At 54.6% G+C, this 18,206-nt stretch overlaps 3 protein-coding genes and 2 non-coding genes across 5 annotated transcripts; 2 read left to right on the top strand and 3 right to left on the bottom strand.

The window, feature by feature from the left end:
• Nucleotides 1-7,188: 7,188 nt before the first annotated feature.
• B0T26DRAFT_58690 (amino acid transporter) lies at nt 7,189-10,123 on the bottom strand. The gene is made up of 8 exons (XM_060435593.1): nt 10,052-10,123; nt 9,908-9,977; nt 9,417-9,717; nt 9,267-9,349; nt 8,560-9,136; nt 8,134-8,454; nt 7,801-8,037; nt 7,189-7,727 (listed from the first exon to the last, which is right to left on the bottom strand). Exons 3-8 carry the CDS (start codon nt 9,637-9,639, stop codon nt 7,516-7,518), a joined length of 1,653 nt encoding a protein of 550 aa, XP_060303055.1. The 5' UTR covers nt 9,640-9,717; nt 9,908-9,977; nt 10,052-10,123; the 3' UTR covers nt 7,189-7,515.
• Nucleotides 10,124-11,126: 1,003 nt separating this feature from the next.
• Nucleotides 11,127-11,226, bottom strand: B0T26DRAFT_t13. Its single transcript has one exon. It is a non-coding gene; the product is annotated as a tRNA-Ser (tRNA).
• Nucleotides 11,227-11,487: 261 nt separating this feature from the next.
• Nucleotides 11,488-11,582, top strand: B0T26DRAFT_t30. Its single transcript has one exon. It is a non-coding gene; the product is annotated as a tRNA-Met (tRNA).
• A 1,080-nt stretch (nt 11,583-12,662) lies between these two features.
• B0T26DRAFT_635601 (uncharacterized protein) lies at nt 12,663-15,429 on the bottom strand (the record flags this gene model as incomplete). The annotated part of the gene is made up of 2 exons (XM_060436742.1): nt 12,663-14,326; nt 14,379-15,429. The coding sequence occupies 2 exons, from the start codon at nt 15,427-15,429 to the stop codon at nt 12,663-12,665; spliced, it is 2,715 nt and encodes a 904-aa protein (XP_060303054.1).
• Nucleotides 15,430-16,450: 1,021 nt separating this feature from the next.
• On the top strand, nt 16,451-17,967 carry B0T26DRAFT_632543 (Quinolinate phosphoribosyl transferase; the record flags this gene model as incomplete). The annotated part of the gene is made up of 2 exons (XM_060436453.1): nt 16,451-17,775; nt 17,832-17,967. The coding sequence occupies 2 exons, from the start codon at nt 16,451-16,453 to the stop codon at nt 17,965-17,967; spliced, it is 1,461 nt and encodes a 486-aa protein (XP_060303053.1).
• Nucleotides 17,968-18,206: the final 239 nt, after the last annotated feature.

The raw sequence follows: 18,206 nt of genomic DNA, 5'->3' as shown, positions 1-18,206 counted from the left end.
GGTACTGATGAGTGACTCAAATCGGCCCTAGCAATTTGGCGGGACTTTTTCTGTCGTGTCATCGGGTGGCCAGCCCGATGCAAGTGCCGCTGCAGAGGTTGGTTCAGGGGCGTCTTCTCGGGTCGATGGCGGGCATCGGATACCTCAGGCTCAGCCAATGCAGGTTTCCAGGTTCTTCGGCTGGGCTTCCAGTTTGTCCGACTTCCTGGGCTTGAGGAATCGTACTGCTAGTACTGACTGTACGAAGTGGAAACTTGAAGACCGAGACAGAACTTTTTGGGAGTGGAAGGCGTGCGGGGCGTCGGGTTCAGTTTGTGGGGTAGGGGGCCATTAAATGCAAATGGAATGCTTTGCCTTCTTAATGAGGGATGAATTACATACTAATAAGAGTATGCAAGGTACGGACGGATACACCTACTCTAACTTCCGCCTGCCTTCCACATTACCTCCCTGCCGGTACGGAAGGCACGCTTCCATTCCAGAAGTTTCGTTCAATCTTCAGAACACGGCGACCCAAGGTGACTCTGGGTGCATATCCGTAGGTAAGAATCGGACCTTGGACAAGAACCTACCAAACACCTGCCACCAACCTACAGACTCCTTGCTTGTACAGTGCATTGCTGTACCACAAACGAACGAAAGCGACCCAACCGTCTGGATTTATCGCACCCGACAAGAGATTAGAAACACCCGTGCCAAGTAGATCTAAGGTTAGCTCCTACTGCCTCAAGTTCCTGATATCCACTGCTTCAGCTGTTTGTTGCTGCTTGGACTACATACGAATACCGTATGGACATTCAGATGTGTACATACAATACACGGCACTCGCGGAACGGATCCCAGCTCCCACCCCCACGACCCGACACTCGGGCGCCTGCGCGCCCTAGTCGCCCATTGTTCTCGCGGATGCAAGTATCCAGGTTGCAGGCGATCGGAGAGAAGGGCCTCGTCTCCCAGTGTGTGTAGGTGGGTGGCGTTAACAACGCTCTCTCACTGCGTATGAAACATGGTTTCAAAGTCGCTGGGGCCAACCACGAAGTGGCAGCAGGAACAGCTGACCGGTGCCCACAAATTGGCATTGACCCTCGAGCATTGGCGCCGAAGATGGGCCAGAGGGCCAGAGGTGCAGAGAGGTGTGTGTACGCAACGCGGCTGGTCAAGTTTCTTGACTATCTCAGAGAGGCAAATACATGCCCTCCCAAGGTATCCGCAGTCTCGGCGGGATGGCGCTAAGGCCACGGGAACCTACCAAAGTTCTTTGTTCGGCCGTCGTCGCAGAGCCCATGCTAGCCGACCTCGATGGCTCCAGATCTGCCTGAGACTGACATCGGATGACGGTAAAGAGAGGCCACCGTGTCCATTTCACTCGCTCAGCAAGGGCTTAGACTCGGTTCATGACAAGACGCACAACAGCTAGCTTCCCGACCAGACAATGGCAAGTTGGTGGCCTCGCTCGGGTGTGTGGCCCAACAGGTCTGCATCTGGTCACAACGAGTCGATCGTTGCCTGCCGATCGAGCACTTGGGACTCTAGGAATTATAGGACTGGGAGGCTAGTGCTGAGAGTGGGCGGCCAGCGGGCAAGAATGGCGTTATTTCCAAGCCGTGTGTGCATGGTGGTGTAGTGGGCTGTCTCAGAAAGTACAGTACCCCCGACGGCGGGACTCTGCTGAGAGGTACATCCAGGGCATGTTTGTCGGGAGCATGGGTCCCCTGGCAAAAGTCGTCAAGGCGTCTCGACTGCCCACTGGGTAAGCCAGATCCAGACTGTCGGGTCCAAGAAATCACGGCGCATACAGCACTGTTCAGAGTGCCCAATCAACGGCTCGAGACGCATGACCAAGGGAAGCTGGAGTGTTAGGCATAGCCCGAGCAGAGAGCCGTCGACCTAAATTAATCGCACACACCTCGGCAAAACAGGCAAATCGACCGCCGCTGGTTATCAATCACTATTCCGTACACGTGTCCACGATGGCACGAAGCCTATTTCGTCTTATTAGCCACCCGCACTCAGCTTACACTCTAGCATGCGCCAGGACGGATTCGAATGCAGATGCTTCATAGAGTTGCTATGGAGAGCACGGATTGCCGTCTCTCGAACTGCCGGCTCGTGCATGGCAAAGCACCTACCTGTCTCATCGCCTCACCGCTCACTTCTATCTCCCCACCCGTGACCGGTAGGACTAATAATCGGTATCACGTAGGAGACAGTGGAGACAGTGGCGGCAGAATGACACACAAACGTCGTCATGACCATGCACAGACAAGGACCATAGAGGCTACTGTATTGTATGTATGTGCAATATTCATACATACATTAACAGACTACGTGGCACAAGAACCAGGAGTAGGCATCCTCCTATAGGCTGGTACCCGCCGGCGCGCGGGTTGTTGAATTAGAATCCTTCGTGAAACCTAGAGGGCTTCAAGTTGGGTACTCCTGTTACACAGCGCGCATACCAAGAAGCCGCCTAGCGAACTCTTCAATACCAAGATCCAAGACAGCTTCCGAGGACCCAAAAGAGACTAGACTTCAACGACCAACCTCAGTGTGGTAAGCACTTCAACCATGCTATCCATACCGTTGGTTACGGCCTACACACTCCGTAGCGCCAAAATCCAGCCCAAGGCCACGGAGCAGGTAGAGTCACTGGAGTGCGATGTAAAAATGAGAGCACGAAGGATCGCCATCCTAGGTTTTAGGTTCGGGCAGGCAGTCTCGGCGACTCTCACCGACAACTCTGCGTTATTTATGGATAGACTGCACCTCATGGGATGGGACACGACACGATACCTTACTATGTATTCGGTTCTCCATCCCTGCCAGCCGCTAGTGTCAACTTGGAAGTTTCCAGGGTGGTTTGGCATTTGGGATCATCAGTTGGTCTGACCGCGCTCCACTTTCATCTCACCTACCAAGCTGCGCCCCCTTGTCGGAGGAGTCTCTCTCTGAGGGCTCGCCATTCGTTACCACTGTGTCGGGTCGGCCCTGGGGCTCCACTCGACCTACTGGTCTAGCCGAGTCGACCAGAGGCGCAACAAAAGGAAACAAAAGCCTCCAAGAAACAACAGATTCGCATACCACTCGGGCGCGTCCCGGTCATGACAAGGGCTATTCGATGGCGGCTTGAATACGCGGATGCACCGTGATCGAGCGGTCGTCCAATCGGCACAACACAGACAGTCGACCGAGGTAGTTTATACTTTGTTTTCAATGGCAGACATCTGCGCTGAAGCTCGGCATGGAACTTTGGCACTAAGGTAGTGGTAGCTCTGGAGAAGGCCGACCAACAATTGCTCGTTGGTGACGAAATGTCACGCACAAAAAGGCTCACGGTGCACCTTTGGTGCGTAACATTCTGTTTGAGTCGGCAGCCCCAAAGAAGAAAATTCGACTAGGGACCCCCAACTCGACTGGTTGCCAGACTACCGAGTGCTACCTCCGGACCAATCGAGGTTCTTAGTACCAAATTACGTGTCCAACAGGGCTTCCCAAAGGGCCGTTCCGCCGGCCACAGGAATTTCTTGTCCAACCGGGTCCCTCTCTTGTGCATGGCGAGGGTGGGAGAGATGGGATACATACTGTGTGCCATGCCGGTTTGACCGCTTTCGTTGACGGGGTCGCCTACAGCATTCTTCCTTCTCCGCCGGCGGCCCACTTGGAACTTGTCCGCCGTCTTCCCCTATCCCAGTGTTCCCCAGCCCCGTGGTGCTCGGTGCCCTATCAAACAAGCTAAAAAGAAACTCGTGCTTTTCGATAAACAAAAAAAAGGAGATCGCTCTGCTGTGCCAGTTCCTGCAGGCCCCGGAAGCAGCTCATTATGTCTCGTGCACTCCCCATCCATGCCGTGAAGAGTTTATCATTGTTGATGTTGACAGATGGCGAATGCGATGTGTCTCCTCATCCTATGCCGTCACGCGCCTAACTCACAGTCCCGCGAACAAAGGCTCGCAATCATTTCGTCATAGGAAACCAACCATGCCATACGCTACGGCTAACCCATACCCCAGGGTTCGACATGTGGCCATGTCGCCATGGGAATCTGGCGCAACGCGAAGAGTATCGGTAGTCCCCCTCCTTGGCCATGGTGCCCTGACATTTTTCCTCGCTAGTCTCCCTTTATTCTTGAACCGACCTTCTCTGAGCTAGGTTATGTGGGTATGGGGAGCGAGCCGGCTCGACTGATAGATTGGTATGTATACACACGTACTGTAGAAACTCTGAGCGGAGGGATGAAGAATGGGGAATGAGGGAACCACCTGACTGACACGGCACAACCTGGAACCTGGGGCCTTTGGAAGGGGGGGGAGGCTGCAAATGGCACTTTGTACCGAGCCAAACTGTCGGAAACTGTCGTTTAGGTTGGGGCATGTGCTAATATGTGTAGACAATACGATTAAACAAGATTCTCGTCTTTGGAATCCCGGCGAGTGATGGTTGACCCGCCTTTACTCTGGCACCCACTCGAGTGCCACACCCTCTGAGTCTTTGATCTCGTGTTCGCCCGGAGACCTAGGCTTTAAACCTCAAGAACTGGTTTTGCCCAGGACACCGGTAGGCAGTAGGTAAGGGTCCTTTTTCTTTGGTCTAAACTCTGGATTACGGCTCATCGCGGCCACCGGTCTCCCTCGCAAGTAGCGGCGCTTCGCATCTCCCCGCCCCTTTACTTTTTTTTGTCCTCCATTGCTAGGTCCCAGCCAACCTATTCGTGGGCCTAGAATCTTTGGGCCTTTGTTGTTGGGTGGGGCCTGGACCCCGGCACTCCGGACCCGACTACCTGGCTCCCGGTTCCGGTTCCGGGTGTGACAAAACCGGAACAAACAAAGAGAACTGGGTTTGTTCTCCTACGAATCAAGGCAAACAACTGAGTGTGGGGCAGAGGGTTGATATCACGTCTTCTTGATGGCTTGCTTCAATAAAAAAGAAAACCTTGTTGCCTGCCTCCTGTGCGATGGTGGGTTGGGATAATCCACGCACCCTGCTTAATGGTACATGTCATGGTTCTCGGGAGTGACACTTGCCAACTCCTTTGAGGAGGTGAGCTTGGGCAACATGCTGTTCTGTGCCCTTTTTTCTTTTCTCTCTTTCTGTAGGTACCTAGGTAGGTAAGGTGGTTTTACGGCTGCCTGGCTTCCTTCCTTCTAATAATCATGAAATCGGACGGGCGGCTCGTATCCAGCTCCCTGCCTCCCCGGTCCCACCCCTCTCTACCTTAACTACGCGCTGCACAGTAGGTTTTCGCAGGGCACTCACGGTCTTGTTCCCAGTGCCATGGTTAGCTGCCTGCCGAGGCGTTTTTGTTGGTTGGCGGCCGCACCCACCCACCACCCCCTTTCTCTCCTCCCTCCACGACCCCCCCTGTGCCGTAGCTAGCCAAACCTAGGTATGTATGTGCAGTACTGGTTGGCTCGTTTACGTTTCCGAGAAAGGGCTCGCCCGCTCGCTCCCGCTGCTGAGTTGCGCCCACGTACGGCGCAATACATTGTCGGGCCATCCTTCGTCACCGCGGGCGGGCCTCGAGTGCAGGCCGCGAAGGATTCCAATACTAGACAGCTAGCCGCCATCCTCTTTGCTCGATATCTGCTCGATCGCTCGCTCGCCCGCCGTAAACGGATGTCGTTGCCACAGCTAGAGCGCGAGTGGCGTGGGAAGAGGAGGCTGTGGTTTTTTTTTACAACGCAGAGGAGAGACGAGGTAAAATGGCTATCTTGTGAGGATTGGGGAACTGCCACTTGCTTTCAAAATGGCCCCTAGAAACGTCAACTTGAAGCTGCTGGCCGGTCATCATGCATGTTGGAGCGCAGAGGGAGACTTGGCGGGGCTGTGTTGGATCTTCTGGAATGTGTGTTGTACTGTCGGTGCGATTTTGTAGTTATTTTCGGTTATTATCAGGAGGCCTTGAGAGCTACCCGAGATAGGCAAACAGGTACTGTACATACTGTGCCTGGCCTATCGGCCTGTCTAGAACACGTTCAGCCGATAATTGGTCATAGTAACCCAACCCCTGAACCCCTTTTATTCGTAGCAAACCCAAACATTCTTGTCCTCCGGCTGAAAACCGAAAACTCGGCAATCCGGGAACGTGTTAAAAGACTCTGCCCCTCAAGTTCTCCCTGTACACAGAGGCCATTTCCCCGAGGTTTCGGGCCACGGGTAATTCGTATTTTTACTTTTTCGGTCGATTGCATTTGGAGCTAGGTGGCTGGCTGGCTGGTTTGCTGCGCGAGAGCGAGAGCGAGAGCGAGCGGGATTATTTACCAACCAAACTCTATCCAACGCACTCTCATGTCCCAGACAGCAACCCCCCCCCCCCCCCCCCCCTTAGATAGGAAAACCCGCCGAAACTGGCGCAGCCGAGGAGGATGAGCAGAGAGCCACTTATAACCTGCGCGCCACGGGCCGACATGGGGTCAATACTACTCGTACATGGTTGCCATTTGTGGCGAGACCTTTGCTTGACTGGGCGCGCACGCATCTATCGTAAATTACCTACCTGCTTTAGCTATCTAAGGCGCTTCTGCAATCCACATAATTCTAGAAGCATGTGCGCGTTCGGGACGAGTTTCGTAATAAACGTGTCGATATGTCCGTCCTGAGCTCAAGTCTACTCTACTTCACTGTCTGCCGCCATCTGGCCGATATGCGGTAGTGTGGTAGTTATTGTTGGATACCATGGTAAAGGAATTTAGTAGCATGGCACGGCCAGTGAAATTTGAGTATGTACTGGCGGTTCGATTCTGTAATGAATTTTATGCCAACTGTGTGGCCAACTTGAATGTAGCATTTATTCGATTTTGTGAAGGGATGAACACTACGGGTATCATATCGTCTACCTTAGATATCCGTCTTGTTTTTCTTTAAAACCCGAGAAGCTCATCAGACCAGTTGGCTTAAAACAGAATACAGGTCTTTTACTGGACTTCCTGTGTTCTTCTCAACTCTTCGTGTTCTCGCTGTTTGCTATATGTTGTTTGTTTTCACATTCACCTCTTCATGTTCGTCTCTCTCGTCACTGCTTTCATATCCACCCCGCCCCGTACCGTGAAGGCTGTCAACGAGGTTCTACTCACTTGGCAGCTCCTAATTTACCTCCATCAGCGGGAATCATATCACACACTTTTGCCAGGGTAGACCACAGCATCGCCGGCAAGACCTTTCAATGCACAGATCTCGACAATAATTTAACGTGGTTATCGCATGTTATGCATCCCACAGATAGAAGAAAGGCATATGAATTGTGTATAATGACAAGTAGCATTGCTTCAGGGAGAGCATATTGCATGCTCGTGGCGACGAGATAGTGAGAGAGACACTAACATTCCGGTAATGTCCTATTGGCTCGCATCCATTCCATTTCCTGCTGTTACTTGCCCGATGAGCCATTCGACTCTTGAATCAATGCCGCTATATCACATAAACCATGTATTTCTGCAATATATCCGTCGTCTCTCGCTCAGAGGCGAACCGCCATCCCAGGCCAAAGAGAGCTGCACTTTAAAAGTGACCGCAGCATACTCAGGCAGTCTTCTTCTCATCCTCTAGCGTCGCCGGTATCGCGGATTCCCCCACGGCGACACCGTCGGTATGGATGTAGAGACGCATGACCTTTGGTCCGGGATAGGCGGTTATGGCGTGGACGACCCACCAGAAAGCCGTGATGGCGATGACGCCGGCGAGGATCACGCTGTTGTAGTTCATAGTCTCCACGGTGGTGGGGAAGACATAGGCTATGCGGAGAATAAGAGTTGAGCAAATCTTTGTTCCATGCTATCGGAGAAAGGACTGAAACACCAGACTTACGGAAGCAGTAAAATATATCAAACAGCGTGATGAAGAGAACGGCCAGAATATTGACGGGCGTGCCAAACTTGCCCAGGTGAAACGGCCCTTTCGGGAAGTACTTGCGGCCAGTAAGGACATTGGCGGCGAACGGGATGGCGTACGACACTGTGGTGAGGATGATGAAAGAGCCCGTCAGGTTGACGAAAGCGGTCGGGCTTCCCAGCGGGATGGCACCAAGGCCCGTGGCGACGAGGGCTTTTTACTAAGGGTAAGCATTTATTTATTCGCCATGTCATGGGTATCCTAATGACCAGAGAGAACACGGAAAGGGGCCAGGGGTAAGTGGCTTACCAACAAACAGAGTAGCCGGAACGGGGCAGCTCAGTTTCTCGTTGACCTTGCTCATCAGAAACGACAGCGGTACGGCATTGTCGCGTGCCAGCGCCCAGTAGATGCGCGAGTTTGTGAGAACAGTGCCGATGACGCAGAGTATGGTCGACCACCAAATGATGAACAAGAGGCCGAACGTCGCCCCGAGGTTCTGGTTTCCATCTGCATTGGCCGTGGCTTGAGCATAGATGTTCGCCAAGGGATACCCGTTGAAGCCGCCGCTGGTAAGGGCGCCGATATCGGTGATGGCATACGAGAGGGCAATGGCGAAAGTGAATGCGTCTAGACCGGTGGCCAAAGTCAGTTACAAACTCCAATTCTTGCTTCCTTCAGACCAAAAGCAGCTGCACCAGCACCAGCATGACAGCGTCGGCAGCAGCAACCTACAAAAGAATCCCAGACCAATCTGGAGGCCAATAGCAATAGGTAAATCCCTCTTGGGGTGAGGCAATTCCTCTGCCATATGGGTGATAGCGTCTGGGGTGCCCACGGTGAAGGCGCCGTTCAGGACACCCAGCAGAAAGGCAACACCGCCTTGCCAGCCCGTCAGGTTGTTCTCGTCAAAGGAGCCCCAGACGAAGTAGTTGGACGCGTGCTGCTTGGGCATGGCGGCAATGACAATGATGGTGACGACGCCGCCGACGATGACGAAGAACATGCCCAGGTTCTGGGTGTGCGGTATGATCCTGTTGGCGAATATGACCAAGGCCACACTGAACCACAGGATCAGGAGGTAGGCCACGTAGACGTGCCAAGCCTCGGGCACGTACGTGTCCTGGTGGTAGACGGTATACATGCTGACCGAGATATTGGCGCAGATCTGAACGAGGGCGGCCAGATCAAACATCCAGCCGTAGAAGTTGATCCACCCGGTGAAGAAGCCGAGGATGCGGCCATATCGTGGACCGCCAGCAACCGTGGCCCAGTGGTAGACACCGCCAGCTGTGGGGACCGAAGATGCCAACTAGAAACACACCTAAGGTCAGGAGCTCGGTTCTGCTTTAGGCTTTAGGGTGTATCAAGCACAAAAGGCGTGGCGGGTCTGCTTGTGAGGCTGACCAGCCCAACGTTCAGCGGTGTTCAGTCTTTCATACCTCGGCGAGGCTCAACCCGATAAAGGAATAGTAAAAGACAGCGACGATGAGCCCGAAGATAAGACCGGGCGGGCCTCCATTGACTGCGTAGGCATTGACTCGTCAGGGCGTCTGCTCAAGGAAGCTAGAATGAGAGCAAGGGGTGCATACGGATAGAGACGGAGATGGAGGAACCCAAAGCGACCCAAGCATTGTCGACCGTCAGGGCGATGCCGGCAAGCCCCAGAAGGCTGTACTGGCGCTTCAGCTGATCTCTGTAGCCCGAGTGGTTGACGACAACCCCATCCTCGACGGCAGCTACTGTCTCGTCTTCCGACCCGCCATCCACCGCGTTTCCTTTGGTGACGGCGGGAGTCTTGGCTTCCTCGCTCATGCTGGAGTGTGGGGTCCAAGTCTCGACGGCTTCGCGTCAGAGTGAGAACGGGGAGTGAGAATGCGGTGATCAGGCTGTCTACAGTGAACAGACAAGGCAGTTAGTAGGTAGCTCCCCTTATCGATGTCACTTTGACTGATGGAGGAAAGGCGAGTACCGAGTATCAGGTAGTGAAAATCACAATTCTCACAACGGTCAAACGGATGGAAGTGTGTGCCTGAAACCCGATGGAGGTGGGGGAACAAGCCAGAAGCTGTATCGATAATACATAAACACAGGACAAGCAGACGCGCATGCGCGCGGGCCTTCCTTCTTCCTGGGCGTGAATGGTCTTTTCCCTGTTGGGATTTATTACTCGACTGATATGAATATTCTGGGCTGGTCTTCTCCAGGCGTGTTTGGGGTCTGGTACCCTTTCAGGCGGCTGGTTTGCGCCTTCTAATTAGGTAGTATTTTGGTTTTTGTCTGCCTTTGGCGGTCCTGTCGTGCTTCCAACAGACGACAGACTGATAGCCCTCCAACTCACAGCTCTCAAGCTGACGTGACGTTATCGAAGATTCTGATGCTGGAAGGCTGATTGATAAGAGCTGTGACCTAAACTTTCTTCGTTGGCGGCAGTCTAGGCCAGTGGCGGGCCAGGTCAGAAGGGCCATAGCTCCGCTCCAGCCCTCGTCCCGCAGCTCCCGTGTCGGGAGTCTTCGACACATGGGCAGGGGGATTAGGGCCCCGACGTATCAGGGAGCAGTGGTCGACGGCGACAGGGGGCGCAGACAGCGGGGAGGAGCGCCCGCCTGTTGGGGTATCTCCCCGCTAGGCTCGTTTCCGTTCCCGAAGCTTGTCACGACGCGAGATCTTTCTTATCAGCCCAGAGTGTGGGGGGTTGCACAAGCAGCGCTCGATGATGAGAAGTCCTAGACTCCCAAGGGGGGTGTGACAACGATGCCCGTCTCGTTAGAACTTTGCGGTATCCGAAGATTAGCAACCTCACCTGCAAGCTGCAGCAGCAACAGGGCAAGCCAGCCAGGAATCAATCGAGGAACACAACAACTCAAACCTGCTTCCACACTGGGGTGGTGCCAAGAGCGATGCGACTTTGGTTGTTGAGGGCCTGGAGGGAGGGCGGGGAGACCCTGTAAATTGCCCACCCCAAGCCTCGAAAGCATTGGGCGTCCCATCTTAACATGATTGGCGAGTATCGACATCGATCAATTTCAACACAACTTTGGTCGGAACTGATAAAAAAGAGTTTAATGAGATGGCGGGAGGGTGATCGTCAACTTGGGAAGTTGCGAGTGAGTGTTCCTGTCCATCGTTTTGAAGGGCAAAGCACCCCACTTTGAGGTCTCCGTAATACCGGAGCTAAACTGCCGCGGGGACAAGCTATACGGGTCCCGAAAATCCCACCATCCACAACCACAACAGCCAAGCCCAAAATATTACCAAGAAAGAAGAAGAGAGGAACTCCGTATGTTCCAAATTATTATTACCGACACGATCAGGATTTGAACCTGCGCCTCCGAAGAGATGAGATTACTACGAATCTAATGTATTCGAGTTTCACGCTTTAGACCGCTCAGCCATCGTGCCTAGGTTGTTTTTGAGACTTTATCGTCACCAATAGCCTCAGAGTCCAGTCTCCCGACTTTGTATTCTTTGCATATACTATGCCACAAAATCATGGGACAAAACAAAATGACATTATGGATTGCACAAATTCTTTTTCTTTTTCTTTTTTTCTTTTTCGCGACTCCTACGTTACCTACCGGAAAGATGGAGCGCCACGACTCATAACGTAGCATACACCGCAGCCAGACCATCAACAATCCACACCTCGCAGTGGAAAAACCCGCCCCTGTAGCTTAGGGGTAGAGCATCAGCCTCATATCTTCACACGAGAAGAGAGGGGCGATCTGACTACGCTGGTTCGATTCCAGCCAGGGGCAAAAATCCATCTTTCTATGCGTTATTTTTAAGAAAAATTTGGTCCTTGAGAATATTACTCAGTACTATCTTTTGGAACATCCGAGGCAGGTGGGCGCAGAGCCGGGCTATTTACATTCACTTGGGGAACTTGCAAGGCTTAAAATCGTGTTACCTTTCGCCAACTGTGCAAGGACGACGGAACGACGACCCTGATAGCCTTTCCAAACTCCTTTTTTATTAAAAGGAAATTGTGATATACCTAACTGTGGAAGTCCCTCTTTGAGCAGACGAAAAGAACAAGAAAGATGGACATTGACCTACACCTCGACCAGAACACAGACCAAACTAAATACAAGCAGAAAATTTTCCCCCTCTTAACTAATTTAAAACCGGGACATAACCGGGGCATAACTAGGATATCACTGGGACATAACTGGGACACAACCGGGATACAACTGGGTATGTATGTACACACAAAGGAGGACAGAAGCCGGTCCTTTCCATCCACCAACTCCGTCAGAACTTGGATACAACACCCAAGAACAAAAAACCCGAAATATTCTTCCTTCCCCAACGTAGCTCGACAGACATGAACTAGAGTAGAAAGAACACTATACCTAGTCTCGTTGCCTTACTCGATACGTAGTTTGACAGAAAAGCTATGGCCGCCTGGCTCAGCCGAGCAAGTCTTACAATTCCAAGTCTCTGCAGTAGATGGGAAACGACACGCGATTTGAAACGACCGGCATGACAAAATAATGCTGATATTGTCCTCGTTGTGCTGCCGCTCTCTCTATACATCACTGGATTATATCTTTCAAGACAACCAAGGTTAACTACAAGAAGCTCTCCACTGGCAAAGTTCACAGCCCACCATCTGCGAGAGATACTTCCTGCCACACTCGACTTTGGTTATCAAGATGTAGCTGTGTACTGTGTAGAGAAACACGGAAGATGAGCCCCCTTTTTTCGAGGCAGTGTATTGCATATATATATATATATAGAGTGGCGCCATCGCAGGTCCAGCCCCAAGAGCCGGCCTCGGCTTAAACGCTGGCCGGCCCGTCGTTGCCCTGTGGAGGAGACAAGCTACCTCAAGCTCACCTGTCCCACTCGCCATCGGCAAAGTAACGCGGGGTCAAGTCGACGTCCCAGCTCGGCCGCTCGACGAGGGCGACTTCCAGCGGCACAGGATCTCTGTGAGCCGTCGCGCCGTTTGCGGTCCCCGAAATTACTGCTCCGTCCTCCTCCTGCTTGCTTTCGATGGGCACTATGCCTAGTATTGGGCGGTACTGGTACGTGTGCCACCATTTGGACTTGCGCCCGTCCTCCCCATCCACGCCGCCTTGGCGGTCTCTCATACGCTGCAGCTCGCCGCCGTCCGTCTCGTCGTCTTCGTCCGTCTCGTCATCGTCGTTGTCTTCAAATCCGCTGCTTGCGCCAATGCTCTTCTGGTCATCGGCGTCGACCATTTCCACATCCGCCCATTCTGCGCCGTCGGGCCCGAGAGCCGATTTGACGTGTTGTGGGACCAGGGAGTGCTTGCTCATCTTGCCTCCAGCTCCACTGGCCAGGACGTCCCGCTTCCGCTTGGTCCCGTGCTTCTGACCACTCTTGTGCTCGACCACGTCTTTGTCTCCGTCAAAGTCTTGGGATAGATCTAGCATGAACAGGAATGAGATGCCGTAGATCCAGGCCCTTGTGCCCTGCCATACCACGCCCTTGACGAGGTCGCGCGTGACACGAAATTGCTCGGGTAGTTTATGATAGGTGTTCCGGCGAGACCACTCTGAGAGGGAACCGCGAAGGGGGTTAAAGACAAAAACTTGCTTCATCGTGGTGATCGCCAGAAGGGCGTAGTCGCCATCCGCATGACCCGGCACGGCCGAGTCGGGCCCAGAGGCGGTAGAAAATGAGAGCACCACAGGTGCCGAAGTTAACTTGGGGAGCAGAGCTGCCTTGGGATTGCGAATCCACCTCTCACTGCCCTCGTCGACTCCCATCTCGTCGTCTGACGAGTCGCTCGAGGATTCATCGGATTGTTCGCCATCTAGCGCTTCTCTACTGGCAATGTGCTCCTTCTCGTCGGGGGCGCGTAGGACCCAGGTGTCGATGTATCCAGCCAGGTCAGCAATAGCGAGCATCCTGCTATCGGGGGAGAAGATCATCTGCGCGACGTTCCGGTCGTAGGACCCGAGGCCGCCCAAAAGGAGGTGCTTGGGGATCTGGCGTCCGAGCCGGTGCAGCTTTTGTGGTGCGGAAATTGCGTAGGATGACACACTCGTCGCTACTCTAGCAATCATGACTTTGCTCCCCTCTTCAATCCATGATACCCAGAGGCCGTCAGGAGAGATCTCAACCCTGGTGGCGCCACGCGTTGCGACTGTCATGTCCACTTTCTTGATCTGGAGTTTGCCTCCGTCAAATTTGAGTTTAAACGCTTTCAGTTCCGTAGCAGTCGAGGCGACTAAAAGAGTGCCGTCCTGGCTGATGGCGGCAGAGGCAATGTCGGACTCCCCCTTGACTAGAATCTGGGCAAGAAGATTTCGGTTCTTGCGCGAGCTGGTGGCATGCGGATCGTCCAACATCTCCTGGGCCGGGCTTGCTAGATGCCAGATTCGAATCTCGTTGCCCCACCAGCTGAGCATGAAACGGGCCTTGAGAGCGCTCCGCAGAGGGATGTTTTGCGGTAGATGCGGCAGCGTTCTGTGGAACTCGTTGCCTGCCCCGCGAAGGGGGAAGACTATAGGGCTTGCATCGGGGCCTAGGGCGCTGTTAGCGGCAGTCCTCAACACGTTTGAGAGACGGCGACTTACCTCCAGACACGACGATGCTCATCCCCTTGCCCTCAAAAGAAGCCATGGCCTTGACGTCGTGACCGTGGTACCTCCGGTGGAACACCTTGGACCAGCGTCCGGCCTGGCCCGCCATGGGCTCGTACAGGGCTGTCCGCCGATCCATGCCACCCGAGACAATCTTGGAGCCGTCAGCACTGACGGCGAGGCACAGGACATCCTGACTGTGGCTCTGTATGCGCTGCGCCTGTGTATATGTCCTGCCATCCCAGATGCACACCTGGCCGGTGGAGTCGCCAGATACAATATCGCCGCTGGGCAAGCACTTGACGGACCACACAATGACGTTCTTGGGGCCGCCAGACAGATCCGAGCCCAACGTCATCTGCCTTATCAGCGTCCCATTGCGGATGTCGTAGGCGTATATTGTGCTGTTAGAACAGCCGACGATGACGACGGTGGGCGACTGGAAAGCGATGCTGACCATCTTGACCTTTTTGGAGGGGGTTCTGATGAGGGACTGCTGGAATTTCAAGTCGCCGCCCTCGATCGAGTAGAGTACCAAATTGCCGTCGACGGTGCCGGCAACCAACTTCCTGGAACCGGGGTTGATGACGGCGGTCTTGGCCTTGGAGCCCTTGGTGGTCGTGGAGAGAGGCTGGGCACCGAGACACCAGATGTCGCCGTGTTGGCCGCTGGCATGCTTCTTGGCACAAGCCTTCTCGAGATCCCATTCTGTGATGGCGGTGGTGTAGCCGATGCTGAACAGGCGCGACCTGCCGTGGAGGGTCTTGCCGTCGGCCAGCTCCTCGTCGGGATCCGTGACCCAGACCAGGCCGTCGACGCTGCGGTCTTTTCCGCCGGGGATGACGAGCTCCTGGTGCCAGGCGCCATTGAGGGGGTTCCAGATCTCGATGTCGCCGTTGGCTCTCCCAATGGCGAGGCGGACCTGGATGTGCTTGTGGAGGAATTTCTTGTTGGCGCCGACGGCCGGCAGCGACGCGTGCGTAAAGGCGACGGCGTTGATGGCCGACGCAGGATACCCCACGAACCGGCACCTGTGGATGTCCATTATGTTGGTATTATTCGTTCGGGCGAGAGAGAGAAAGAGAGAGAGAGAAAGCGGGCGTCGATGGCGGCCAGCTCTTGTGAGGCGGCGTCTCTCTCGTAGATTAATTTCAAACTTTTGGTCTGAAGCTGCGCTGCGATGCTCTGGGCTGCTGCCCATTCAACTTTTTTTTCTGCCGCTCAGCGGGACCGTGACCTTTCGGCAGCCTTCCAGCTCGGGCAGTCGGTGAGAGCATTTAAGGTATGGTCTGTGCTGCAGCGCCGTGAGCCAAGGCTGCAAGAAATACACCCCACCAACCCCACCATGCCGCCGCCCTCCATTCCCAAGCTCCTCCGACGTGTGTGTCATGGACCTGCAGGCAGCCCAGGCAAGGCAGCTTGTTCAGTCCCAAGAGCGCAACGCAACCGTTAATTGCGCAGATAGTACTCAGCCCAACCCAGCTATCGTGACTCCGCCGCGTCGCTAGCAGCCTCCCTTACGTACCTAGCACTCACTGCTCAGTGGAGGAGAAAGTGATAGGACAGCCGCTCATCCGTTCTTTTTCCTCTTACTTAGTAACCTTCCTTCCTGAACTCGGATCATACCTAAGATAGGATAACTTCATAGGTTATTTTTCGGCCTTTTAGGTTCAGGAGCCGACGGGAGCTGTACCGCTGTCGCAGTGCAGCTGTATTCCGACATATTAGCTCAGACTCGGGTTGCGCCGCATCGGTTGGTTTTGTCTCACAATCACATCTCGGAACAGAGTCAGCCAGACGACCTGCGACGGATCCATAACTCTTTCTCTATACGACACTCTGTACCCGGGAGATTCTTTTCCAGTCCAATTGGCAATAAATACAACAATCTGCATCTCTCTGCAGAGCTAGGCAACAGACAACCGTCGCCTGCCTGCCTACCTACCAACCTTTGTCACTTCCGCTCGCTGCTCTGCTTCATCGTCTTTCGCAAAGCCTGGCTTGGCTCGCACTCTCACTTCTGTACCTTTCCTTGGTCAAACTCGCCCCGGCGGCCATCTCCGACCATGGACTTCAACAGCGCCTCGCCCTACCCCGAGGGCGTCATCTCGTTTCTTGACACGGATCTGTACAAGTTGACAATGCAATGCGCCGTGCTCAAGTATTACAAAGACGTGCCCGTCACATACTCGTTTACCAACCGGACGCCGGAGAAAAAGCTCTCGAGGGCCGCTTTCCTGTGGCTGGAGGAGCAGGTCAGGAAGCTCGGCAACATTTCTCTCTCGGCCGAGGAGCACCAGTACCTCACAGAACACTGCCCCTACCTGACGCCCGCCTACCTCGACTATCTCCAAGAGTTCCGCCTCAGGCCGCGAGACCAGGTCGCGCTCAAGTTCCTTCCCATCGGCCAGGACACGGGCGCCGAGACCGATGTCGGCGACGTCGACATCAAGGTCAGCGGGACCTGGGCCGAGACCATCCTGTACGAGATCCCGCTGCTCGCCCTGACGTCCGAGGCCTACTTCAAGTTCATGGACCTGGACTGGACCTACGACGGGCAGGAGGACCAGGCCTTTGAGAAGGGCATGCGGCTGCTCGAGGCCGGCTGCGTCTTCTCCGAGTTCGGCACCCGCCGCCGCCGCGACTACCACACGCAGGCGCTGGTGTTTAGGGGGCTCACCAAGGCCAGCAAGGAGGCCGAGAAGCGCGGCCTCGCGGGGAAGCTGTCCGGGACCAGCAACGTGCACCTGGCCATGCGCTTCGGCATCCCGCCCGTCGGCACGGTCGCGCACGAGTGGTTCATGGGCAACGCCGCCATCGTCGGCGACTACAAGGCCGCGACCGAGGACGCCCTGGCCCGCTGGGTGGGGTGCTTTGGGGAGGGCGTTCTCGGCATCGCCCTGACGGACACGTTTGGCACGCCCGACTTCCTCAAGTCATTCAGCAAGCCCGTCAGCAGCGTGGCCGTGACAGCCGACGACGGAGGCGCGAGCCCGAAGAGCGCGCGCAAGCACAGCGCCGCCGACTTCTTCATCCAGGCTGCGACGCACCTGCAGTCGGGCACCAAGGTCAAGAAGACGTACGCCGAGATCTTCACAGGCGTGCGGCAAGACTCGGGAGACCCCAAGACGTTCGTCAAGACGATGCGCAAGTTCTACGACGAGCAGGGCATCACCGACAAGAAGGTCATTGTCTTCTCCGACTCGCTCAACATTGAGCGCTGCCTCGAGTACAAGGAGGCGGCCGAGGCGGCCGGCTTCCAGCCGACGTTTGGCGTCGGCACCTTCTTCACCAACGATTTTGTCCACACGGCCACGGGCACCAAGTCGACGCCGCTGAACATTGTCATCAAGCTGAGCTCGGCCGGGGGGAAGCCGGCGGTCAAGATCAGGTTAGTTTCGGCATAATTTTCTCTTGTTACCATCAGACAACTAACACGGGCTGTAGCGACAACATTGGCAAGAACACGGGCGACAAGGCCACGGTGGAAAAGGTCAAGCGCGAGCTGGGGTACGTTGAGAAGGAGTGGGAAGACGGCGACGAGACGGCGCGATGGGGCCGCGAGGAGGCAGCCAAGGCGTGACGGGACCAAACCAGCATTTTGGAATCTTGGGGGCGGCAAATAGCGTGCATTTATTTTTCTCTCTCCCTCTACGGTATAATCTGCCCCGTGTTTGGATAGAGGAGCATTATTATTCGCCTTGTCGTAACTTGGCTGCATTGGGTTTGTAGTGGAGAGGCCTTTTGTGATTTGCACCAGCTGCTGCAGGGAGACGTATTTTATGTGTGCATCCAGCACGAATAGATATCAGTCGCGTCATT

The sequence above is a fragment of the Lasiosphaeria miniovina genome (assembly GCF_030549165.1).
Source record: "Lasiosphaeria miniovina strain SMH2392-1A chromosome Unknown B0T26scaffold_1, whole genome shotgun sequence".
In the NCBI taxonomy this organism is placed as follows: Eukaryota; Fungi; Ascomycota; class Sordariomycetes; order Sordariales; family Lasiosphaeriaceae; genus Lasiosphaeria; species Lasiosphaeria miniovina.
The sequence above is the reverse complement of the archived record's forward strand: the minus strand, read 5'-3'. Positions and strand labels throughout refer to the sequence as shown.